The sequence below is a fragment of the Hemibagrus wyckioides genome, linkage group LG06 (genome assembly GCF_019097595.1).
Source record: "Hemibagrus wyckioides isolate EC202008001 linkage group LG06, SWU_Hwy_1.0, whole genome shotgun sequence".
NCBI classification, from domain to species: domain Eukaryota; kingdom Metazoa; phylum Chordata; class Actinopteri; order Siluriformes; family Bagridae; genus Hemibagrus; species Hemibagrus wyckioides.
The window spans coordinates 40667360-40693683 of record NC_080715.1 but is presented as its reverse complement, the minus strand read 5'-3'; the positions used below and the strand labels follow the sequence as shown (position 1 = coordinate 40693683).

Sequence of the window (26324 nt, the reverse complement as noted above, 5' to 3'; positions counted from 1 at the left end):
TGTGCATCATAATTAAGATTTGGACAACAGCGCATATCACACACACACAAGCTGGTGTATTTTTGGTGCCACTGGCAACCATTTTAGCAGCGAACTGAAACGGCACAATACTGCAGGCACACAGATATAATCATCATCATCATCATCCTCACTCAGATATAAACAGTGGCACTCAATGACTTTAATCTCACACACTTAGATGTCGGTGTTCCATAAACAGACCTGGGTGAAGTAAGAACAGTTGTACGGTTTTTGGTACCACACAAGAAAAAGTTTAGTGTCCTTTGTTTCCTTCAGAGTCCAGTTTTAAGAATAATCCTAATACATAAAGAGAAGCGTTTATGAAGCATTCCTACTTCTTGAGTTATAAAGTAAGTTTAGTGGAGATTCTGGCTGAATCTGAGCGTCACTTTGGAGCGTGCGCTCACCCCGAGGAGCCTCCGCCGCAATCAGGCCGATGCGGCAATTAAAGTAATTAAATGCAGCACGGCCTCGATGGGGAGACGGTGCAGCATCCAAGGTTTTTACTGATTTTTTGCACGGTTTATGGGTGTAGTCACCTCACCTCTCGTCACCTGTAGATCAGAGATTAAACACAAACTGGACACGGTTTCACTTCTGTTATTGACTTCAAACTGAGCCGCTGTGGGTTTAGGAGAAGGCCTGATGACCGTTGAGTGGCCAGGTCTGTGATGTTAACGTTTTTATTTATAGTACATGTGTACTAACCTCTTCGCTTACTTGTACATATTTACCTACCTGCATATTTAGTTACTGACATATTTGTGTGTTTGTCACTTCACTTTCTGGAGTTCTTACTGACGCCGTTCTATTTGACAACTTGTGCACAAGAGTATGTAAGTAAGTGCACAGGAAAGTAAGCTCTCGTATGTAACGCACGTAGCCAGTGGAAAGGAAGTGGAACGAGACGAGCGGCGTCTCTACACCTGCGTCTGGACGTGTTGCACGTGGCGACGTGTCGTTAACTCTGCAGCCTGTCCACTGTTTGGAAATGAAGTTAGTAAAATATGATCCTGTTGAGGTTTTGAAGCTTACTGTGGCTCTGGAGTTTATCTTGCTTTCTTCTTATTTTAATTAGAGTCAGAGTGTGTGTGTGTGTGTGTGTGTGTGTGTGTGTGTGTGTGTGTGTGTGTGTATTGCTGATTCAACAGTGTTTTAGATTCATAGTTTAGCAGTGTGCCTTTTCTATCCCACCATCATCTACTGCTATCCTGTCATCTCTCTCTTTGTGGTGTTTTTGTTTGTGTGTGTGTGTGTGTGTGTGTGGTGGACTGTGCTGAGTTCTGCATTTTGAACACTACCCCCCGAGCCTCAGGGTAGAAAACAAGCCATATTTTCCCATCAAATGGGGGACGGACCGAATCGACACATCATCTTCTCCCTAGCTCTCTCTCTCCCTCCCTCCCTCCCTCAACACTCTCTCTCTCTCTCTCTCTCTCTCTCTTTCTTTCTCTCTCTCTCTTTCTTTCTTTCTCTCTCTCTCTCTCTTTCTTTCTCTCTCTCTCTCTCTTTCTTTCTTTCTTTCTCTTTCTCTCTCTCTCTCTCTCTCTTTCTTTTTCCAAAATATGTTGCACAACAGCGTTACAAATGTACACAATGGCTAAGCCGTCGGAAAGCTCCTCCAGCGTTTCCAGCTTAAGAACTGAAATCAGATCATCCTTTAACAGTGCTTAGGAGTTTCTCCTTAATCTCAGAGCTCTCTTGGCAAAGGAGAGAAAGCAGAGCGGACGTTTGTCTCTCGGCGAGAGTCTCAGCGTTCTGCAGAGTTCCACTGGAGCCAGGCTTTACAGATAGTTACACTCCGATCTTCAGCATACGCCTTGTTCCTCTGTGGGAATGCGCTGGCTCTGTCACACACACACTGCCAACCTGTCAGCACACACACACTGCGTCTGTAAAAATGCAGACAAGCAAGTTCATGTCTAACGTTACCGACAAACACGTCCGCCCTTATACGGGATCTTAAAGAAGTCACGAGTGATAACAATGGTCTCGGTGTTAAATATAGAATTCAAACATTTCACCGTTTTTTCCATCACAGACACATGTCCTAACATCACTTAGTTTTTTTTTTTTATCCTGTTGCTATGGAGATACAGTACTTTTTATGTGTTTGCAATGGAATTTGTTTTTATTTTTCATAACTGCAGCAGGTTTTTTTGGCTTATTTAAGTAATTTATTTAAAAAAAAAGTTCTGTAATGAACATAAGAAACAATAGGCTTGACTGTCTGCCCTCTTCTGCATACCTGAGCTCACAGATGTCCATGATTAGGGGGAGAGAGAGACAGTTAAGAGAGAGAGTTGAGAAAGAGAGAGAGAGAATGCCCCTCCCACTGTGAAAACTCCTCCCACACTTCACTTCAGCTCACCTGTTCAGGTCAGGACGAGCACATAGTCGGAGACATCTGATTAGTCAGGCTGAAGAACTGGGTCGTACCTGGTGTCGTTCTGAAACGACGAAAAGTCCCAGTTTGTCCAGATACCTGCCTTCAGTGGGGCTTCACACTAAAGTTATGCCCGAGTAAATAACAAGTGAGATGAGGTGTTTCAGGGCGTGGTCGATCCGCTAAACTTCTGTGCGTCAGTTCTGCTCAAATCTGAATTTCCAAGATTACAACACTAACAGACTTCCAGTCACATTCAGGATCAAATGAAAGCCATGCTGCTGAATATATTTCTCCAGGCAGTGTGTGAATGTCCATCCTCTTGCTCTGAAACTATTGCTCATTGTGTTATGCTGCACTTGTGTAGAATCGCAGCTATGCACTGCACTCGTACTCGAAGCCTTCCACAGAAAGGCTCCGGGGTTGTTTACTCCTGACGGGTCAGTTCTGACGTCTGCAGGGTGGGAAGCTTTAGGAAGCCCTAAATGGTCAGAATGTAATGAAATGAAACACCTTAAGGATGTAATCAGGCCTACTGTTGAACTGTGTCTCTCTCACACACACACACACACACACAGTTATGCTGAAATTGGCTGGAGATAGTTTCCAGCGAAAGCTTTCCAGCTATGTTTGCAATAATGTAACAAACTAGAGTTCTGTCTGAAATCACATGCTAGTGCACTAACACTAATCCTCTTTTTACCGACATTTGGAAAACGTCTCAGCCTTTCAGCCCATCCTTTTTTTTCCTTTGAATGTAAAGTTTTCGATTCAAGACGCAGATAACAGTCAGCATACAACGTGGACAAACCGGGATGTTTTGGCTCCGACACGTCATCTGTTGAATGTGTTGAGTAACATCGTGTGTTCTGTGCTGCATCTTTAGTAAGAGTCATGTTGTATATATCTACATCACCGAAGTGCATCTGATCTAGACTAATATCTTTTCATACAACCATGACACTGCTTCGTGCTTAAACCCGGTTCTGTCACATTGGCGCTCTCGGGCTTATCTGGCGGTTTGGAGTTTGTTGTTCAGGCTGCGGTGCAGCAGGCAGGAATTTGTCGGTGTGTTTTGAATCTGGTGCCGTGTGTGGTTTGGCACGTGGCTGGCCAGAGGACGCGAACCGGCCGCACCTGCCTGTGCCAGTCTCACCCGTGCCGGTCTCTCAGGCTCGCTTGTTAATCCACATCCATACCCATGAAGCAGCCACGAAGGTTACAGACCGTGGAGACTCTGCAGTGAAGCCGTGATGGTGGGCGGGGTTACCGTCCTGTACCTAAGCAGCACTAACCTGAGAGGTCCGGTTGGATCAGGCCAACGTGTAAGGATTTTGTCTCGGCCCAAAACAAACTTTTGGTCTGCTGGTGTAAAGTCCTCCAAACTTTTTGGCCCTGTGCCTCCATGGCATGCTAAACTGAGTGCTTCTCTTTCCCTGTTGCTAAGAGACACGTGTTAAATGAATGTTTCACACAGCCACGGCACGGGCTGCTTTTCCACCAATCACCACTCTCCTCCTCAGCACCGTCACATGACTTGGCTGCCATTTGTCTTTTGCTTGGCCTCAAGGTGGGGAGTAATACTCCTAGCAGCTGCTGCAAGCATTTCCGCTACAGCTCTCTCTCTCTCTCTCTCTCTCTCTCTCTCTTTTTCTCCCTCAAAAGCTTTGTGTGCTCTTTAATTCATGATTTAACTTGACTTGATTTTACTATCATTATAAAATCCACATGCATAAGGAGATTTGTCTGGCTCGCTGAACTCTGGAGTAAAGCTGTGTGGAGTTTCAGCATGGCTTTACGTCCTGTGTACGTTAAACCATTGCTCTCTTAATCTGTGCCAGACTTGTTTAATGTTCACAACATCATCGTTGCACAGAGTCGCCATTACGGCAAGAAGCAACGTTCAGACCAAGATTTCCTCATTTCCAAGCAAATTATTTACAGCTAAACAGCAGACCCAAAACCTCAGAGCCATCCCCCGGCTTGTGCGGTCCGACATTTTTTCAGTTCCCTGCTTTACTTCCTGCCTGCGGTTCATTCCGCTGATTTTCATTGTCTGTCGAGACCTTATTGAAGTAGCAGAGATAACCGGCACCTCGCTTTGCTAACTTGATGTACAAAGCCGAGCATGCTACAAGGTTGTTCACGTTCATATTAAATTCTCTTTTTGGGTGTCGTGCTTCTTCACACTCCAGAGTTTGTGCTCGGACCTGGAAGCGCTCTCGCAGAGGTCGTATCCATGACTCTGCGGCCAACAAACACACTTCGCCGTGCCAGTCACGCGGGGAAAGGAATCCGATGGCGGGGCAGATGCAGCGAGAGCCTCGCAGGAGTCAGGAATCAGAAAATATCCCAGAAACGGCTGTTTTCGGACCTCTCTCTCTCTCTCTCTCTTTACCCACACACATACTCCTCCTAATCATTCCTCCCCGCTTTTACTGGTTTCCAGCGCTCTAATTGGTCTTTACACGGTTGTCCAGTGTGTAACCACATCCAGCACCCTGCAGCACTGCTGTGGTTGGCTCTTACACCATCCTGCATCATGTTACACGCTTACCCTGTTCATGCAAACCTGCCTGTGTGGTAACAGCACTCTTTACTTATTTATCTATTTATTTATTTATTTATTTATTTATTATTCTTTCTCCGTGACACAACAGCACACAGCTGTATGAATTCTTGACGTCTCGAGCTCACAGATCGGCTGGGCAAGAGAAAATTGACACAAGCATCCGGAAATTACTCCCCTCCCCCATTAACCTTAGCTGAATACAGTGATTTAACAATGTGTGTTAATACAGGAGTTTTTAACTCCTATTTTTATCCTGAAGCGTCTTGTCATCATTCTCTCTCAGGATGATGGCTCGATGATGTGCATGTGGTGTTGGATTTAGAGCTATGTGTGAGATGCATCATACTTTTCCCAGTGTGTGTGTGTGTGTGTGTGTGTGTGTGTGTATATGTATGTGTGTATATATATATATATATATATATATATAAATATATATAAATATAAATATAAATATACACACACTGAAAACTTTGCAACTTTGCAGACCGTAAATATGTCAGTCGTGTGATTCCCACCCACTGCTCATTCATCCTTTACTGGAAAAACGGTCTGTTTTGATAACTGAGTTTAAATATACGTCTGCAAATATTTATCCTAGAAATCCTCCCCTTTTCTAGCCGTCCAGCAGCTCTGTTTTGTCTGTGAATCAGGTGCTGACTCAGCAGTCTGCCTTTTCTCCCAGCGACGTTAAAGACGTTATTGACGTTTCTCCCGCCGAAGCGAGCGTAGCCACCCTTGCCGAGTGTATCGGAGCCGTGTTTTCGGCGCTTGGCTATAATAGTTGTTTTGGTTCGGTCTCACCAGGGCTTTGCATGTAATTACATTTAATTCGCTTTTGATTAAGACATTTCCTATAACTGTAATTTTTCTCTGCACAAATCCGCGTTATTCATTTCCCTTATTTTGATTTCGCGGCTCAAGGGCGAACCCGAGCCGGTGTTTAAGCTTGTCGTCATGGTTACGCTCCAAATGTGGGTCATGTTGTATCAAAATGACACACATTAGTTTTCAAAAGTTTTTCTAAAAGTTTTGACAATAATGAAATCCATCAACTATGAATTTTTTAAAGCAGAGGGTTTTATTCTTATGCTAAGAGAGGGTTTCAGAGAATTGAAATGTCTACATCTGTTTAGTTTTGCAAGAATTTGGGTATAAACTTAAACTGGGCGTGGCTGAAAACAACCAAACCCCTCAGATGTAGAAATCTTAGTGTGGTGTGTCTGACACTTTGTTTTTCTGCGATGTTGTCTAAAGATATTACTTCATTTCCAAAATATAAACATGACGAACCTCGAGCTTCATATCTAACAGTGTTAAAGCTCGACAGAATGAAAGTCCTGATAACACACCTCCATTCTCTCGCTCTTCTTCATATCTGTATTTGTTTGGAAATAGTGTTATCTGTTCATTCTGTGCATCAGTACATTGTTACACTCACACTAGAAAAGACGGAGCAGCTCACGCTCTATACTCTTTCACTTTAAAGTCTCAACCACTGTCGAAGGGAGGGTGTGTGTGTGTGTGTGTGTGTGTGTGTGTGTGTGTGTGTGTGTGTGTGTGTGTGTGTGTGTGTGTGTGTAATGGAGCATTTCTGAAAATCTTGCTCAACCAAACGTGTGTGGAATGCCAGTGAATCGTCCCACTTGAGCGGCACGATGGCTCCGGGCTCTTTTCCCCTTCTCGTCTTAGCTTCCTCGCATGTTTCGACTCGATGAGTGTTTGTCAGAAACTGGAAGCCTTAGTCAGAACTCAAAACGACAAATATCCAAGCTTGGATTAATCCTTGCCTGGTTTCCCGCACGCAGCCGTCGCAGTAGCAGCCCACAGAAACGCTGCGGGACGGCTCAGCGCTGCCGGTTTGCCGAGTTCTCACGTTCAGACGAAGTGCCTTCCTGACTCGCTCGCTTCACTCCACATGAGCGGTATGTTGTGCTGCGGAATAAACCAGGGGTTACTTTATTATCGGTCAGAGCTGTTCTCACTTCTCATTGGTTGTTCTGATTGTTGATACATTTTCCACAACAGCAGCTCTGAGAGTAGTCACAAGTTTACCTTCTAATATGGCATTGTTTCCATAGTAACAGCACCTTCACAGGGACTTGTGTAGTGGACACTCCATGGATTACAAATGCGGTGTACGGTTTTCTGTGTCACGATGGTTAACATTTATGGAACGAGTCTCCACAAAGACTCGTTTCTGCAGCAACCTTCTCTGTTGTTTCTCTAGCAACCTCATCTGTCATTTCTATAGCAACCTTGTCTGCTATTTCTATACTAACCTCATCTATTGTTTCTATAGCAACCTCATCTGTCATTTCTATAGTAACCTCATCTATTGTTTCTATAACAACCTCATCTGTTGTTTCTGTAGTAAACTCATGTCATTTTTATGATAACCTTGTCTGTTGTTTCTATAGCAACCTTATCTGTCATTTCTATAGTAACCTCATTTGTTTTTTTCTATAGTAACCACATCAGTTGTTTGAATAGCAAACTTGTCTGACATTTCCATAGTAACCTCATCTGTCTTCTCTGTAATAACCAGTGTGTCTATAGCAACATCAGCACATCGACTACACCTATGGCCAGGATTAAATAAATTAAAATGTCTAGCTCTTTAAAGAACCCCACCACAGACTCGTCAATTTGAAGGAGTCTCCAGCATCAGGAAGTTTTAGGACGGCGAAGTTGTTTCACCGTCTTCAATTAATAAAAATGACGGCCGTGTGTTGTATCGTCACTGTTTATATTCCCATATTCACACAACCCCCGAGGGTTTTATTCCTCTAGCGTAAAACACTGAAGCAGCATGAGGAGTGAACGCTGAGCTACTCAGCCTGTATAGATAACGCTACGCTGAAACGGAGCAGCGTTTAAGGCTCTCAGGCGTGCTGTGTGTGTGTGTGTGTGTGTGTGTGTGTGTGTTCCTGCTTGTCCGTGTGCCAGTGTGAGCTGGAGCAGAGCCCGTAGTCTCATGCAGTAATATCTTCTTTATGAGCACTCTGGCAGCTCGGTTGCGCGAGTGCCCTCGTGCTGTTCAGCTTCTTTTTTTTTTTCTTTCAGTCGGTAATTCTGCTAACGTGGACCAGATGCATCCTGTTGACTGTGCACTCGGATTTATTTATTTAGCAGCGATGCTGCTGTTTGCAGGGCTCCAGTGGAGGTGTGTGTGTGTGTGTGTGTGTAAGAGCAGCTCTGTACAGTAATTAATAGTTACTGTGTAGTGCACTGTTTGTGTGTTGATTATTTCATGACTTGCTCTGAGGGTTTGAGAGAAAGTAAGTGATCTAGGCTCATTTCCACTGGCTCTGTGTGTGTGTGTGTGTGTGTGTGTGTGTGTGTGAGTGAGAGAGATTAAACAAGTTCAAGGCAACATCCACATAACAGCATTTATCAGTGAGCTGATGATGATGAGGAAGAGGAGACAGATTTTCTGATAAATTCACTTTGTGTATTCAGGTCATGTGAGTTTGCCTGCTGCAGAGTGCTGAGCTCAGCAGCACCATCCCCATACAGGGTCAGCTAAAGTTCATGTAGTTTCAACCTCAGCTCAAAGCTGAGAAGAGCAGGAGTAGGCATGTCCTGTAGTATCATCCGTCTGTTTAGCAAAACTTCCTCACGTCTACTAACATTCATATAACAATATTCTGTATTCAGCCATGATCGATTAGTACCTGTAATCCTCTTTACACCACAGCAGCTTACTAAACCTTCATTCCTATGTTAATTAAATAACGACATCAGTCACAGCTTGAGAAAACATCTAATGTACAGGTCACTGTGAACGAGCCGTTACTATAGAAACAATAACGATAATTTAAACCATAGTTTTCTTGTGTTCTTGTGAAGTAAAAGACAGGACTCCGGTAGAGGTGTGTGTGTGGTTACTTTTATTGCACTGCATGGGTTGAACATGGGCATAAACCACACACACACACACACACACACAGGTAATATATTCACAGTTAAGCCTTCTCTTTATGTAAGAGAAACCAAAAAGTGCCTTAAAGACGAATTTTGTGCGTGACTCGGCTGCATCCGGCATGTTCCTGTGACGGATCCTTCGCAGTAAAAGCGTTTACAGGCCATAAGTGAAGCTGCTCGGGAGCTCGTTTTACGCCACTCATTTACGCCACTTTCTTCAGCAGACGCTCTGAAGTCCAGCCAGACGTCTCCTCTGCACTCCACTGTGGCTTTATTTGCGGTCAAAAATGTTTTGGCAGTGAGCAGCGTCTCTTCTCGCACGAGGTATCGAGCCTCAAACGAGACGCCTCGCCCTGGTCGGCTCGACAGGGGGGCCGCTTCACCCTCAAATGCTCGTGGGGATAAGGGCCCTTTTAGCGTTATATATGTAATGGATGCTACTTGCTTCTGTTTTATGCTATTATCTTCTACTTTGGTTAAAAAAAAAATCATCCAATTGACGTGAAAGTAGATCCCCATAATCTTGTGCGGTGACGCGACCGCAGACGTGACCTCATCTAAATTTAGCTCTCTTCTTTTCAGAAACAGAAAGCTTTCCCTCGTATGTATAGGCCTCACAGACATACATGCTCCAGTGAAGTCCATCCCAATCTTTATACATCAAGTGTGAAGTGTACAGCAGACCTGCTTTAGACCCGTGAGCTCTACAGAAGCAGTGGCTTTAGAGTAAGTGAAATTTAAGTAAGCTGAAAGCTGAAAAAAAGTCATTTGAAGTATGCAGGTTGTTTCTCTGCTTTATTTATTTACATTGTTGTTTTCCCCCATGAAAGCACTCCTCTGGTGGCCCTGCCAGAAAATTCCAGCCTGTCAAGAACCCGATGAACAGGCTGTGTGCACGCGCTGTTTGCCAAATAATTTTTCACTCAGTCAGCACAATCAGGCCGAATCCTGCACAGCTGCCTGAGAGCCCTCGCTCTGTACATCAGATTTTTTTAATAAGCAGATGGTAAACACGCTGCAGGGAAGCCAATCCACTGAGCAGGACTCGAGACTCTGCCTGGATTTTCCACTCAATACACTGACTCCCTGAATCTCTCAATACACTGACTCCCTGAATCTCTCAATACACTGACTCCCTGAATCTCTCAATACACTGACTCCCTGAATCTCTCAATACACTGACTCCCTGAATCTCTCAATACACTGACTCCCTGAATCTCTCAATACACTGACTCCCTGAATCTCTCAATACACTGACTCCCTGAATCTCTCAATACACTGACTCCCTGAATCTCTCAATACACTGACTCCCTGAATCTCTCAATACACTGACTCCCTGAATCTCTCAATACACTGACTCCCTGAATCTCTCAATACACTGACTCCCTGAATCTCTCAATACACTGACTCCCTGAATCTCTCAATACACTGACTCCCTGAATCTCTCAGTACACTGACTCCCTGAATCATTCAGTACACTGACTCCCTGAATCATTCAGTACTCTGACTCCCTGAATGAATCATTCAGTACTCTGACTCCCTGAATGAATCATTCAGTACTCTGACTCCCTGAATGAATCATTCAGTACTCTGACTCCCTGAATGAATCATTCAGTACTCTGACTCCCTGAATGAATCATTCAGTACTCTGACTCCCTGAATGAATCATTCAGTACTCTGACTCCCTGAATTACTTGATGCACTGAATCACACAGTACACTGACTTCCTGAATCACTCAATATAGTGACTCCCTGAATCACTAAATCAGTGAATCTTTAATTATAGTGAACATAACATATACTTACTGATTCACACAGTACACTGACTCAGTGAATCGCTGAATCCTGACAGTAAAACTCCTCTGAAAATGACAAGAACAGCATTCCTGTTTTGTGCTTGGATAAGAATCAACGTTGGTTACTTTTATTGCACTGCATGGGTTGAACACGGGCACAAACCAAACACACACACACACAGGTAATATATTCACAGTTAAGCCTTCTCTTTATGTAAGGGAAAGAATTAAATGATGTGTATGTGTGGAGTTTCGAGACAAACTCAACGGCGGAAAACTTGGAGACAAAACCAGTGACTTGTGGTTGGGATGAAGCTGCTTTGCTCAGTTGCCCACCCCTTAGTAGGGGTGTGTGTGTGTGTGTGTGTGTGTGTGTGAAGGCAGGAAATCAGAAATTCTTGAGTGCCGCGGGCTGCAGCTGGCTGCTGATTGGAAGCAGGCAGGGGCCACAGGCTTTCACGTTGCATTCTGGGATAGCAGGGTGGCCCCCTCTCTAAATTCTCAGAGATAAAGGGAGGCCTCTCTCAGGGCATTCTAGGACAACACCGAGCCTCTCCCATGAAGAGATTGCAACACACACACACACACACACACACAGCTGATTTTTGCAGTAACTAATCAGGACATGCCGTCCTGGCTTCTGCATTTTGAAGAACTTCTATTTCTTTTTCTGCTCAAAATGTGTGTGTGTGTGTGTCATATGGAAAATGAGAGTAGAAAAAGGCACACACACAACCTCATACACACCCAGTTAAAGTGATCATTCAGTCAAAAATGTCCACATTTAAATGCAGCGTAAGGCAACAAGTATGTGATCTGAAACTTGTGACGGTTCCTCATTGTTGGTTTTTTTTGTGCCTGTTCATTTCCTGAAGTGATGGTGATGGTGGCACTTATCTGTCACCTGGCAAGTTTTCCACACCGTCGTGGCTGATGATAAATTGTGACCCCAGTGATTGTTTTTTTTTGTTTTTTTTTTTTTGATATGCGAGACAGAACAGGAAGTGTGGGCGTATCTCGGAAACGCTTTAAAGTATCGCCATCAAACTCGGCATGTATGTTTAGCATGATTACCTGATGTTAAGAAAGATGCTTTGGGTTCATTTGAGACTCCAGCGAAAACAGGAAGCGGAGCAATATCTCGGTATGATGCATTAAATTTGGGCTGGGGCCAAAAAGTGCTTGGCTCTCTAAAATCACATGACTGAATAGAATTTCACATACACTGTGAAGAAATTAAAGCGAGGTAAAAAAAACTGGTGTGTTTGTCTGTGAGCAGGTTTGCACATCGTTATAATTAGTTAAGAAGACTTCAGTACAGCGGACATGCTCGTCACTGCTAATCAGCTTGTCGCTCTTTTCCTCAAGTTAATCTGCAGGAGGCTTATTTTTGGGCGTGTGTGTGTATGGGGGGTTGGTAGGTGCTTGCTAAATGAGGCTCCAGGTCTGCTTAAGTAAAGTAAATGTGCTGGCTGTGTAGAGACATCTGATCCTGCCGATCCTGTTCCACTCACACACACACACACACACACACAGTTTGCGTGTCACACTCTGGATTTGGTAAAAACCATGCTGCCATTAAACCGACAAGGTTTCATCCTAACATGCGGAAAATGTCGAGATTGTCCATAGTCTTGGTTTTCACATTTCCTGTGAGGGCAGCTTGAGTTTTACGACACTTTCTGCTAGTTGCACCATTTCCGACTTCCAACTAGGACAAACTAAAGAAAACACCTCCTCAACTCGGAATTTCCTCAGAAAGTCGTCTCAACTCTGGAGTCAAATTCATTGTTTTGAGGAGGAAAATAAACATCACTTAGCACACATAGCTGGCTAGATTGTTGCTAACAAAAGACAAACACTGACATCCCCCCCCCACTTTCCGACCCTTTAGAGTTTGAAAATTTCCTCTAGTGTAATTTCCAGCATGAATCACTCAATACAACGACTTCCTGAATCACCCAGTACACTGACTCCCTGAATCACTCAATATACTGAATCCCTCAATACACAGACTCTCTGAATCACTTAATGTTCTGACTCCCAGAATCACTTAATATACTGAATCAGTCAATACACTGACCGTGAATCACCCAATATACTGACTCTCTGAATCATTCAGTACACTGACTCCCTGAATCACTCAATACACTGAATCAGTTAATACAGTGACTCTCTGATTCCCTGAATAATCTGACTCACTAAATCAGTGAATCCGTAAGTATAGTGACCAGAATATAGTGTCCAAATCTCCAGACCACGCAGCTCATAGTTTTGTTGTTCGGCTCACAAACCCAAACGCCTGATTCGGTTCCCTGGAGTCGAGTCTATCCGAGTCAGAATCACTTGCAGTGGAGTTTATTCTGAGGTGAGCGCACCTCTCTGTCTCAGACACTTGTTTGCTTTCTTTCTTTCTTTCTTTCTTTCTTTCTTTCTTTCTTTCTTTCATGTTGTCACCTGTCTGAAGAAGCGCACTGAGGTGGAGAACACACCAGACATTCAAACAGATTAATCACTACACTAAAGCGTAACTACTTCTCTAAAAGAATTAGTCCAGAGCCGTGTTTAGTGCACTAATCTTCAGACCTGACCAGACACATCCAGGAGTAAACGTTTCTGTAACCAGTTCTGAGAACAATTAGACTCTGACTAATGGTTTATAACGCACATCGGTCTGGCCCGTAGCCGCCATCATCACCTGACACCAGGCAGAAAACCAGACCGCCGGTGATTTTTGAAAGTAGTCTCAAGATTTATATCATTACAAAGCGATGGAAGGAGGTTTGTGTGTGTGTGTATGTGTAGACGGTTATGTAACTATAAACAGATAAAAAGTATGACCGTGTTCTTTAAGTAGACTTTTGTATTTCCTGCAGCATAAGAAGAATAAAGCAGTTGAAGACGAGTTGTTCTAAGAAAAAGAACAAAAGGAAACCAGGAGCCTTTTATTTTTTGGTGTGTGTGTGCGTGTGTTTTGTCACATTCTTATCTGTTGTGTGTGTGTGAGTCTTTTTCCAGTCAGGTGAATATGACAGTGATACACATACTTCTGAATGCGATAAAGAATAGCTGTCTCTCTCTCTCTCTCTCTCTCTCTCTCTCTCTCTCTCTCTCTCTCTCTCTCTCTGCGTCTTATCTTGAATCTCCTCCTGCGGATTGTGTTGGCCGAGATCTGTTCCAACTGCTGGTGCACTGACGGTGTGTGTGTGTGTGTGTGTGTAAGTAATGTGTATCAGGGGACGTTTCTGTTTGACAGGAAACAGCCCTCTGCTAACACACAGTAGCAGGAGCAGCTCTGTTAACAGCTGGCAGAAAAGAGCCGTATGTATTTATTATTATTATTATTATTATTATTAGAATTTTTTGTTCATCACTTTGTCCCCTTTTAGAACAGGGTCAGGAAATCATACAGGAAGTAGTGTGTAGAGCAAAGTGAGGAAATGACGTGAAAGCCACTCTTGTGATTTAGTGAGACACCTACAGGATGAAACAATCCTAGAGGTTGTGGTTCTGTACCGCTTTGTGCTGTTGGCTCCACCTGAATATATAAATATTAGGCTTGTGAATTTATCTGCAGCATGCCATTACCTGTCATGGACCACTAACGGTCAGTTACGGTAGTATTGCAGTATATGTATCGAATCGTGAAGCCAGTATCGTGAATCAAATAGTGATTAGAATCGTGAAGCCAGTATCAGGAATCAAATAGTGAATTGAATCGTGAAGCTATTACAGTGAAGAGAATCATGCAGCAGTTATTATGAATCAGATCAGATTGTAAACCCAGTAGCATGGTTCAAATCATGAACCCAGTGTTGGGAATCAAACCGGATCATCAGTCGGTCCCTGTATCATGAATCGAATCGTGTCAGTATCAAGTCATAAGTCAGTATCGTGAATCGGATGCACTCCTATGACACTGAATTAAAAACCTGAATTAAAAAGCCAGAGTTCATTTTGTTAAGTTTTTTTTTTTTTTTTTTAAGTTGTCTTTGTCACATATACATTACTGCACAGTGAAATTCTTTCTTCACATATCCCATCCTTGGGAGTTGGGGTCAGAGTCATTGACCCAGAGCCTTAACCACTTGATCTACCACTGCACTTTGTGCAAGTGATGTTGGTCCAATTTCCTGATATTCAAGCACATTAACCCTGATTTCTAATTTTTTCATGTTGCCTCTGTTGATGGAATTTAAAAATCATTTCATCTCCTTGTTTGTGAATGTGCTCTTACTATGGAAATGAAACGGTCAGAGCTGCTGTCGTTATAGCAAACTGTGAGAGAGAGAGCGATACATTATAGAGGTTTTAATATGTGACTTTTGGCACTGATGATGCTGGTTTCCATTATAAATCTATCGGTGCTGTTAATCCTGTCTCGGTTTGGGAGCCTCTGATATTCTGTAAGGTTCTGCTAAACGTCTTTAAAATCCGTGTGTGTCTGAGTGCTTGGGGATAAAACATGGGGAAACTGTCTCCTTTGTGAAAGAAGAAACGTGGGTGGGAAGTGGAGGTGCTGCATTTTTACATTAAGTTTAATCTCTCTCTCCCTCTCTGTCTCTCTCTCTCTCTTTCTCCAGAACAAAAGATGCTGTGATAGAGCAAGAGTGTGTGCATGAGTGTGTGCGCTGAGCTCCACCCCGCTCCGTCCTGCCAGTCCCCGAATGGCACAGGGAAATCAGCAGATTGACACTCAAGTTCTGCAAAAACTGCGTCAGAAGTTTCCAGAAGTGCCAGAGGGCGTGGTCTCTCAGTGTGTCCTACAGGTGGGCAGGGCAGGGCAGTGTACAGGAGTGGGGTGTGTGGTTAAAACATTTTTGGCAAGATCTCATTTTTATTTCTCTCTCTCTCCCTCTCTCTGTCTCTCTTTCAGAATAAGAACGACTTGGCAGCGTGTTGTGAGTACCTTACCCAGGTGAGTCCCGGCTTCCTGTACAGTGAGGGCAGCCCGAGTGTGACGGACCTGCGCAATCACATGACACAGCTCAACGTGGGCGTGACACAGAATACCCATGGTGCCGTGCAGCGCGAGCCAGTGAGGATGAACGGCAGCAGGACTCTCTCACACAGCCTGAGTGACGGGCCTGTCAACGGTCCCCCGACCCCGGCCTCTGACTTCTACCAGGCAGAGTCTCAGTCACACACACACGCGCCTGCCGCCTTCTGTGTAATGGAGCAGACGCGAAAGCCACAGCCACCGCATCATCTCGGCCTGTACCAGCTTGGGGTCAAAGGTCAGGTCTCGTCTACGCCACTTCCCGCTACGCCCCGTTTTAACCCCATCACAGTGACTTTGGCCCCCAATGCTGGCCGGAACACGCCCACCTCGCTGCACATCCATGGTGGGCCTCAGGCCGGCCCCAACAGCCCCAACTCCATCTATATCCGGCCCTACGTCGCCCAGATCTCACACCCGGGCGGCCCGCACCACCAGACCTCGCACGTTTACATGCCCATCAGCTCTCCCACCAACCCGCAGCCCCCTTCGGCCTTTCAGGCTCCGTCCACTGCGGCCTCTCAGGCCTCTTCCTCATCCTCCTCGTCGTCATCCTCATCAGTGCCTTCATCTTTACCACCGATGGCGGCGGCCCCGTCGCTCGCGTCCTCCTTCAGCCAGTTTAACATCCAGAACATCTCCACAGGGCCTAGAAAGAACCAGATCGAGATCAAGCTCGAATCTCCGCAGAGAGTGGGCGGAGCTGCTGCCGCCGGCGCTGCCACAGCGACCCTGATGTGCTCCGCTTCTGCGCCTCGACCAGCCTCGGCTTCTGGGTCGTCGTCCTGCCCGTCACCTTCTTCTTCGTCCTCCACTCCGCTCTCCATAGAGGGTGCGGGGCTTAGCCGAAGCCAGCCCACTGTCTATATCGCAGCTTCTCCTCCCACCGCCGCTGCCATGGCGGCACCGTCAGATGAGTGTGCGCTGATTCCTCCTTCTGGACGCTCACAGCCCAAATTCTACATCTCGGCTAACGCAGCTTCAGATGAGAGCGGCACTCGGAACCCACCCACAGTCTACATATCGGCCAATCCCACTCATCCTGGAGTGACGGGAGGGCGAAGCCTAAGTGGCCAAGTCAGCATGGGTCCTGCCTACATCCATCACCACCCACCCAAATCCCGCAGCTCGGTGGGGGCAGGAGGCGTAGCTACATCGCCACGTGTCGTAGTGACGCAACCCAACACCAAATACACCTTCAAGATCACGGTCTCGCCGAACAAGCCCCCAGCCGTGTCTCCTGGGGTGGTGTCGCCCACCTTTGAGCCCACCAACATGCTCAGCGTGCCCGCCGATCAGCACTACCCCGAGCCAGAGGCCATCACTCTGCCCGAGCCGCTCTCCCCCAACCGAGACATGAGGGCCACAGAGAGCCGCCGGCCTAGCATGGGCTCTGACGACGCTGCATACACACAGGGTAAGAGAGAGTGTGTGTGTGTGTGTGTGTGTGTGTGTGTGTGTGTTATGACCGATTGAGTGTATGATTGAAATGAAATTCTGCCATAAGTCTGGTTATCACTCCGCAGTGTCCCCATCACCTCAGCTCTGTTAGGGGCGGAGTTTGACTTTTTGATTGACAGCTGTAAAAGTTCCTTTCCATTTGCTCTGGCACTTTAACCTGCACCTCAGTGTGGTTAGAAAGTCTGGTGGAGGAAAGAGGAAGAAGTGAAACGTTCCCATACGTCCATTGTCTGTTTTGTTTATTTATTAATTTTTCTCTCTTTCACTTTTTTTTTTTTAATCTGAATGTGAGAGGAGAAAATGCCTCTGAGGCCTGCTACACACCAGCTGGTACATGGTTTTTACACAGTAGTAGTAAAACAGTTTTTTTTTTTTCTATTATTATTTTCCGCTCACCCCTGCCAAGTGGAGTGTGTGTGTGTGTGTGTGTGTGTGTGTGTGTGTGTGTGATTCCTGAATGTGAATTTCCGTACTGTTGACACTGGGCTGGGTTTTGGATAAACCTTGTACACTCACATGCTCATTAAAACCCTCTCACAATCCCAGAATTTAGCATCTTTCTCTTTGTGTGTGTGTGTGTGTGTGTGTGTGTGTGTTCACTAAAGTGCTCGTCTGAGGGAGTAAAAGTAGCTTGGTTTGAGGTGTGTGGATGTGTGTGTGAAATGTGCAACAGCAGGGCAGTGTTTACCTTATATGGATTTTTGCCCTGATGACGCGTGAGTCATTGACCGAGGAGGGTGTGTGTGTGTGTGTGTGTGTGTGTGTGTGTGTTTCCATGTACTCAAATGCACCTACTTTGAGTTGATGTCTGGTTCTGTTAATTGTTTATTTGGTAGTTAATGTATAACGTGCGTGTGTGGTGATTTTATTATTATACATCCTGGCTCAAATATAGAAATCTCTGACTGCTTTGACCTCGTGTGGACATTTAGCAGGACATGTTTATTTTCCATTTTTCCAAATTCTTTATTTGCATGAATTTACTCGATTAGCAGCATGCTTACATATTTAAGTAAAAGTTTATTTATTCGTTTACATGCTTGCTTGCTTGTTTATTTACTTGCCTCCATAGTTATTTAATTACTTTCTTCCTAGATGCCTTTTTTAATTGCTTATTTACATAGTTACTTAATTTGCTTCCTTAATTATCATTAATTATTTATTGATAAGCTTAAGTACTTAATGATGTACTACTTTGCCTATTAGTAAATAAGTGTGTAAGTACAGTGGTTCAACCTTAATTCGTTCCAAAAGTCTGGTCGAATACTGATTTGGTCCCTGAATTATTTCCCATAGGAAATAATGTAAAAAGAATTCATCTGTTTCAACTCGATGGTTGATCTCACAACTTTCCTCTCAGCCACACTGATGCCTGATTTTCCCTTTTTCAGAGACATGGCTACTGAAATTATACCACAAAAGACAGTGTGGGGTTTATAACACAAGCTCTCACAGATGATTCTTTCACAACAGATGACCCGTGTAAACTGCTTCATCTCTATTTTCTACGCCAGGGTTCGCTGCATGGAAAGCGTGTGTGGCACGGGCGTCGCTAGGCCATTTTCTACTCAGCCCCCATAAAAATTCTGCAATTCTCCATAAACTACACAAATTCATGATCTCCTCAGTCCCCTTTAAATTTCATAGGAGAACGGCGTCAGACTTTGGCTCTTCTCCGTCTTTCAGCGCGTTCTTCAGTCCACAGAGCGAGGATCAGAGGACCTGTGTGTGTGTGTGTGTGTGTGTGTGTGTGTGTGTGTGTGTGTGTGTATCAGGAAGACTCGTATTTGGCTTGTTCAGTACTCAAATGTTATACACATCTATGCAATACAGTGGAATGCTGCAATAAGTTTATCGTCAAACCCTGTTGTTTTATTTTATTTTATTTATTTATTTATTTATTTATTTTTTACTATTATACCCTCATTGGGCGCTGAGCCCCCCCTTAAATGAAAATTCGTTATTCGATATTTGTTTAAATCCTGTATGAAACAAGAACCGGCGTTCCTGACGGTCGAGTCGTACACCCAAATTATTTTCGTACACCGAGGTCAAATTGACTCAAATGCGAACACGGGTGGTCGAGAACCAAGGTACCACTGTAAATAACTAGTGTGAAAGTAAATAGTAACTAATACTGTACTATTTGGCAAAGAGTATAAAACTACATGGAATTAATATTATTTATTATTTGCAACAACACATAATTCACCTACAGGTTGTAATCAATCAATGTATCCAATCAGGCATAACATTATGACGATGGTTCACCACTGCTCCTTCCTTGGACCACTTTTGATAGATACTGACCACTGAGCCATCACAATTTAGCCCTTCGTCAAACTCGCTCAAATCTCTACTCTTGTCCATTTTTCCTGCTTCTGACACATCAACTTTGAGGACAAAATGTTGACTTGCTGCCTAATATATCCCGCCCACTAACAGGTGCCATGATGAGGAGATCACCTGGCAGTGGTCATAATGTTATGGCTGATTGGTGTGTGTTTGTGTGCGTGTTTGTGTGTGTGTGTGTGTGTGTGCATATATATGGGTTGGTTTTCTTAAATAAAAACACTTCCTTTGGGTTACTGAGGTAAAGTACAAGGAAGCAGTAATAATTATCACAAGGATAATAAGAGACTGTGGTGTGTGTGTGTGTGTGTGTGTGTGTGTGTGTGTGAGAGAGATTCAGCATGACTCATGATGTCCTGTAGTAGGAAGTGGAGTGTTGTTTGTTTCTCTCCTTTAACCCAGAAACCCGTCTGGCGCTGTGGCAGTAAATATCGAGCGGTTCCTGTTGGCACTCGGGCAGCGTTATTAGCACTTGGAGCAACAAGCAGCGCGGCACCACAGCTTGTCCTTTCAGCGTTCGATAAATCCCAGCCTAGATACCTGTCGATTATTGAAGATTTTTGGGTTTTTTTTTCTCCATTAAAACCATCCACTGGTGATTTAAAACACATTTAATTCTGTTACAAACTTTCCAGCACAGTAAAATGGCCATCAGGTTTATGTTTACTTTAGAAATATTTATAAATGTTATTTATAGAGCTGCTTGGTGTTAAAGTTTGGATTAAACCCATTCACTTGATGTTTCCAGAGAGAATGATTATAAGAGCTCGGTTATAAACATCATAACTCTGCTGATAGAAATGAGACAAAAAACCTCTATTTAACTGACACTCTGTAGAAAATGTTGCTTTGTAGCCAGCGAGCTTCAGTTGTGTGAGTCTCGAGCGAAACATCTTCCTGCTCTCTGTAGACTCGGTTTAGTAAAGGCGCTTGTTTTTCCGCTCTTAAACATCCCGATATGGCGTGAACTCTTAGCTTTCGGCTCTCTACCAGCCCCGGGACACACGGGGAGTGCAGCCAAACTGGCGCAGAGATAGATTTCGTAGATGATGAGTGAAGACAGGAAGATGGACAGCGCTGATAAATGGAGGAGGACTTTAGAGCGGTGACTCGGAGAATGAAGCAGCCCTTAATCAGTGTTCAAATGGAACCCTGGTGTGATTTCTGTACTCGTTTGGCAGAACACAGCGACAACTCCCTGATTGGATAACTTGAATCGACTCTGATTTTCCCTCAGAATTGACTGATTTGACTCTGAATCAAATCCAGATCGATTCAGCTGCTTGAAGTGAAGTTGAAATTGTATCGTTTTGTGCTTGAGGCTGTGTGTGTGTGTGTGTGTGTGTCTGTCTGTCTGTCACTGTCCCTGTTGCTCACCAGGAATGTCCATCTAATACACTGTCTGTGTGTGTGTGTGTGTTTTTAGCATTGTTGGTGCATCAAAAGGCGCGCATGGAACGTCTGTGTCACGAGCTCAAGCTGAAAAAGAAGAACCTGGAGAAACTCAAAGAAGAGGTGAACGAGATGGAGAACGACCTCACGAGGAGACGACTACAGAGGTCCAACTCGGTGTCTCAGATACCGTCTGTGAGTCTCGCACCTTGATATGAACCCTGCCATTTGTAGCCGCACTCCTGACACAGCTGCAGCTATACAATATTAATGTGTGTGTGTGTGTGTTTTCCCCCAGCTTGATGAGATGCAGCAGCTGAGGTGTAAGAACAGGTTACTGCAGATCGACATCGACTGTTTAACTAAAGAGATCGACCTCCTGCAGACGCGTGGTGAGTCTGACACACACACACACACACACACACACAAACAGAATAATCAGTACAAATAATTGATAGATCCATTTGGATGTGTATATTTGTTAATCAAGTCAAGATCAAATTTCTTTCTTTCTTTCTGTCTTTCTTTCTGTCTTTCTTTCTTTTTTTCTTTCTGTCTTTCTTTCTTTCTAATTGAATTGAATTGACTTAAACTGACTTTAAGCCCACTCTAATCCAGCTTTAATTTCCATCTCTAGTCCAGCTCTTAACCCTCTTTTGTCCAGCACTAACTTCATTCAGCTCTCTCCTGAATCTAATCCCCTGTAACAGAGTAGAGTCCGCTTCACAGGTTCAGTCTGGGATTAGAGTCAGGTTTATTATGGCCAGACTGGAGTTTGCCCTGCAGCACATAGTGAGCCAGGTTTGCACTGATAAATATCTCTCTACACACACACACACACACGACCAATGAACTGCTATTGTAGTGTTAACTACCAGTTGTTTCCTGAATGACATCCGGCTCCCGCTCGTCAGTAACGGATTTATGATTCCTCTGGCACCTCACAGCCACGCGCACATTTACTCTCACATGCTGAAAAATGTGTGTGACATTCATGCTGTGTTTAAACTGTTATGTAAAAACACACACACTTGATTAGAATTTGGATCTGCAAAGAAAATGCAAAAGTGTGTGTTGTGTGTTTTGATGTTCTCATCCCATGACTCCATGATTCAGGGCTGTTCTGCATTTTCACATCCTGTTCAGTCATCTCGTGTGTGTGCGCGTGTGTGTGTGCGCGTGTGTGTGTGCGCGTGTGTGTGTGCGCGTGTGTGTGTGCGCGTGTGTGTGTGCGCGTGTGTGTGTGCGCGTGTGTGTCTACTGACTCATGTGTTTTTTTTTTTATGCATCGGATTTCAGGTGTGTGAGGGGCAGATGTGCTGCAGGTGTTCTTTTAATAAGCGACAGGAAAGCACTTGTTTACTGTGTGTGTGTGTGTGTGTGTGTGTGTGTGTATAAACACTCTTACCCTGTTCTGTCTGTTTTTTAGGACCACACTTCAATCCCAGTGCGATCCATAACTTCTACGACAACATCGGCTTCCTCGGGCCTGTCCCCCCAAAACCCAAAGGTACTCCGGCAGCAGGTGAGAAAACACTTCCTGAGGAAGATTATATCAATAAAGTGCTTGATGCACTCAAAATGCTGCTGTTTATCCAGTCTGGGATCCACAGAAAGAATATAAGTCTAATCTAAAGTTGGATCAAGTTAAATAAATAAAAGAAGAAATCGTTGTGGAATGATGGAAATAAACTACACACACACTTTTAGGATGCATGATTTATTTATTTCACAACATATACATCAGCCTCAGACGTAAAAATCTTTATCAGAATATTTCAGCCTTTTGCTCTGACACATCTACACACACACACACACACACTGATGATGCTTCTTTCTCATTTCCTTTACATTTTCCAGCTTCTTGTTCCTCTTTTTCTTGACATTTTTGAAAATCTCTCCGTCTCTGTGCTCTTGTCTCTTCCTGTCCTGTCTCTCTGTCCACGCTGTCTCCGGTGTGCTGGGCTCAGGCTCGGATCACTGGGGCTCTTTGGACAGGAGAGGACGCAGAATAAATGTCAGCTCCAAGCTGAAGAGAGACCCGTCTCTCCCTCCTGTTCCTCCCTCTCTCCCTGCTCCTGTGGGTGGGTAACTTGCATGGTGCCTGTCTGTCTCTCTGCCTGTCTTCTTGCTTCTCTGTCTGTCTGCCATCCTGCTTTTCTCTCTGTCTGTTTCTCTGCCTGCTTTCCTGTCTCCCTGCCTCTCTGTCTTTCTGCCATCCTGCCTTTCTTTTTGGGTGATTCGCATGCTGCCTTTCTGTCTCTCTGTCTGCCTCTCTGTCTACCATCCTGCCTTCCTGTCTCTCTGCCTGCCTTCCTGTCTCCTTGCCTGTCCCTCTGCCTGCCTTCTTGTCTCTCTGCCTGCTTGCCTACCTCTCTATCTGTCTCTCTGTCTACCTCTCTGCTTACCTCTCTGTCTGTCTCTTTGCCTGCTATTATCACTTCTGCTTCTCTCTCCTCTTTTCTTCACTGCACTGTCTCTCTCTTTACTCTCTCCTCTTAAGTCTCACTTGATAATCTCAGCTCTTTACTTTCCCACGCTCTTTCCATCCCTCTTATCTCTCCACCCCCCCTTCCCCCCATATCTTATTTTCTTTTAAAGGAGCTTTTTTCCTTTTCACACTTCTCCATGGTGAACATGTGCTCTTAAACAGAGGAACTGAAATTAAAACACAGGGCAGGAGTTAATCGAGTGCTTTAACACAGTAACGGATGACGTCGGGGTTTAGTCGTGTTGTTTGGGATCAGAATCAGGGCGACATGTTTGGGTCTTTCCTGGCTTTAACCCCGAGTCCACTCCAGCAGGCAGCAGACAGATCACTGAGCACTTGGCTCGGACGATTCCTCGGAATCCTCACGCGCTTTTGGTGGTGTTTTAAATTACAATTACACCTGCTCACTCACATCCAGTCTCTTCTCTCTCTCTCTCTCTCCTTGTATCACTTTCTCCCTAGGCATGTTTCATCTGTCCTTCTTTCATCACCTTTCTCATTATTTCATTGTTGCATGTCTTACTCTGCATCTTTCCCTGTGACAGACGTGTGTGCGTGTGTTTATCCTAAAGGGTCTTGCATGTTTCCATTTTTCCATTCTATCTCTGAACTATTAACACAATACATGAGTTTACTGTTTTTTTAAAAACATATTTACAGAATCGTAAGCCTCAGGGTTCAGAGACGTGCAAATTAGCGACACCTGGTGGTTTTTGTAGTTTGACCCTCTGATAATCTCTCTCTCTCTCTCTCTCTCTCTATCTCTCTCAGAGTCGGGCAGTAAAAATATGAAGACGGTGTCCGAGGCTGAAGACGACGACGGGGTTCAGTGGGGTTGTACAGCCTGCACCTTCCTCAACCATCCCGCCCTCATCCGCTGTGAACAGTGTGAATTTCCACGACATTTCTGAGCCCCTGATACACACACACACACACACACACACACACACACACACACTTATAGGCTAGGCTTTATTACAGACAACTTGCAGAAATATGGACATGAATGGTATGTGTGTGTTTCTTCGCTCAACCATTTATCTCTCTTGCTGTCTGTGTCTCTCTTATTTAGCCCTTCGTCTTTCTTTCTGAGGTGTGTGTCATGCTGCCCACTGAAGACTGGATAATGTTTACAGATTTTCCTCTGCTTCTGTCTGTCAAGCCAAGCTGAGCTCTGTACGTCTGTGTGTGTCTGAGTGTGTGTGTGCGTGAGTGTTTGAATGTAGGTATCCTTCACAGACTCCATATCAAATCTTAGTCTAGCCTGAAACAGTATTATAAAAGTGTGAGTGTGTAAGCACGCGCACACACACACACACACACACACACACACACGTGCCAATGTGCCTTCCGGAAACCTTTGAGAGCCTTGTCTCTCTCACCTGAAGGGAATAACCTTACAGACTACTTTCTGGACTTCGCTCTCTTTCTTTTCCCAGATGGATGTTGGGAACGATCTGTGGAATTTCTGCCCAAAAACCGGAGTTTCTTCTCCATGCGCTTTCGTTTCACTAAGAGAGGAAAAACAAAAACGGAAAAAATAAATAAATAAATAAAATAAAACTTAGCGGACGAAGAACTGAACCTACTCTGCATGCTTTAGATGTACAGTTTACAAACGGAGACTCCGCCCACCTAAGCTTTTACTGTACATAGTGTTAGAATGAGCTTTAAAATGCTGGGTTTATTTTCCCTTCCCTTTCTCTCTCTCTCTCTCTCTCTCTCTCTCTCCTCACATGTATTTTCTGTAATTATAGCACCATAGACTTCATTTACTTTAATTTGTTGGGTGTTTGTTGTTGTTGCTGAAAAACAGACGAGTACGGTTTTCCCTCTTTTGCCTTCAGCGTGAACGGCGTCACACTTTCTTTTCCAGTGTACGGGCTGCAGACGCAGCAAAAAAAAAAAAAAGAAATAAGGTCAGAGAAGGATGGAGCGTGACCCCCACCCACCCCCGCCTGCATCGAATCACCCCTCTCCCCCTTCCCACAACGGACAGGTCTAAGGTCACTGCATGGTCTCCGATGCCTTCGAGAAAAGGACCTCCGTGTTTTCATGCCAACTGGAATGTAGCTTTCGTATTTTGGGGATTTATTTTTTTATTTTTTTTTGTGCAAGGAGTCGAATTGCATCCATGTCGAAACCTCCGAAAGCACGTTTTATTATTCGACCACACGGCGTGGTGTGAGAGCAAAGACTTCTGGGACGTTTGGTTTTTGGTCTGTGTGTCCGCCAAACAAAACCAAGGGATTTTTTTGTTTTGTTTTGTTTTGTTCAGTTCAGAGACTCTGAGATCAGGTGAAGAGTTCAGGAGAAGCTTCCTGTTCCCAAGCCGGCGAAGCAGATCACCACGTGCCTTCATGGAAGCGGAGACGCTCTGCCTTTAAAGCGGACACTGCCTCGTCATTTCCTCTCGTTTCCTTTCCTTCATAGATTTATTACAACAGTCCCACATGGCCTTAATGACGTTTTAAATGTTTATTAGCTTTTTTTTTTTCCTCGGAAAATATAAAATAAGTTGCGAAGATGTGAAGAAGTGTCCTTTTTTTTTCGGATTTCACATTGTGCTGCCTCACGTTTCAGCCTTAGTTACGTTTTCCCGGGTGACTACATGATTTTAATTTTATTTTTTTAATTTTTTTTTTTTTTTTTTTTTTTTTAAATCGTAAATCTATGCAGTAAAATGATCATCCTGAAGTGTTAAGGTCAGGCCTCGTCCTGGATTAAAAAAAAAAAAAAAAGGCCAGAGTTTTACTGCCCGAACGTCAGAACCTGAGCTGTTTACTCCAGGACGAGGCTGCGTTAGAAAATAAAATGATTGTCCTTTTAAATACAGTAAATATGTTTAGATTGGGTGTCTGTAGCACTTGTATTTAAAGAAATGCCAAAGAGAAACAAACGGTCACCATCGCTTTTTTCCTTTCGTTTTT

At 44.3% G+C, this 26324-nt stretch overlaps 1 protein-coding gene across 5 annotated transcripts in view; it reads left to right on the top strand.

Moving 5' to 3' along the window:
* Positions 1 to 25313, top strand: part of tab2 (TGF-beta activated kinase 1 (MAP3K7) binding protein 2) — a 33260-nt gene extending 7947 nt beyond the window's left edge. For 2 of the 5 annotated variants that reach the window (XM_058391815.1, XM_058391816.1), the window contains exons 2-7: positions 15283 to 15468; positions 15576 to 17115; positions 20938 to 21098; positions 21202 to 21295; positions 22333 to 22428; positions 24166 to 25313. In XM_058391815.1, the coding sequence (XP_058247798.1) occupies positions 15367 to 15468; positions 15576 to 17115; positions 20938 to 21098; positions 21202 to 21295; positions 22333 to 22428; positions 24166 to 24305 (2133 nt within the window). In that variant the 5' untranslated portion in view covers positions 15283 to 15366 and the 3' untranslated portion in view covers positions 24306 to 25313. Of the gene's footprint in view, positions 1 to 9485; positions 9630 to 13955; positions 14021 to 15282; positions 15469 to 15575; positions 17116 to 20937; positions 21099 to 21201; positions 21296 to 22332; positions 22429 to 22873; positions 22988 to 24165 lie in introns of those variants that run through there. The other 3 variants (XM_058391819.1, XM_058391817.1, XM_058391818.1) reach the window with 3 other exon arrangements.
* Positions 25314 to 26324: the final 1011 nt, after the last annotated feature.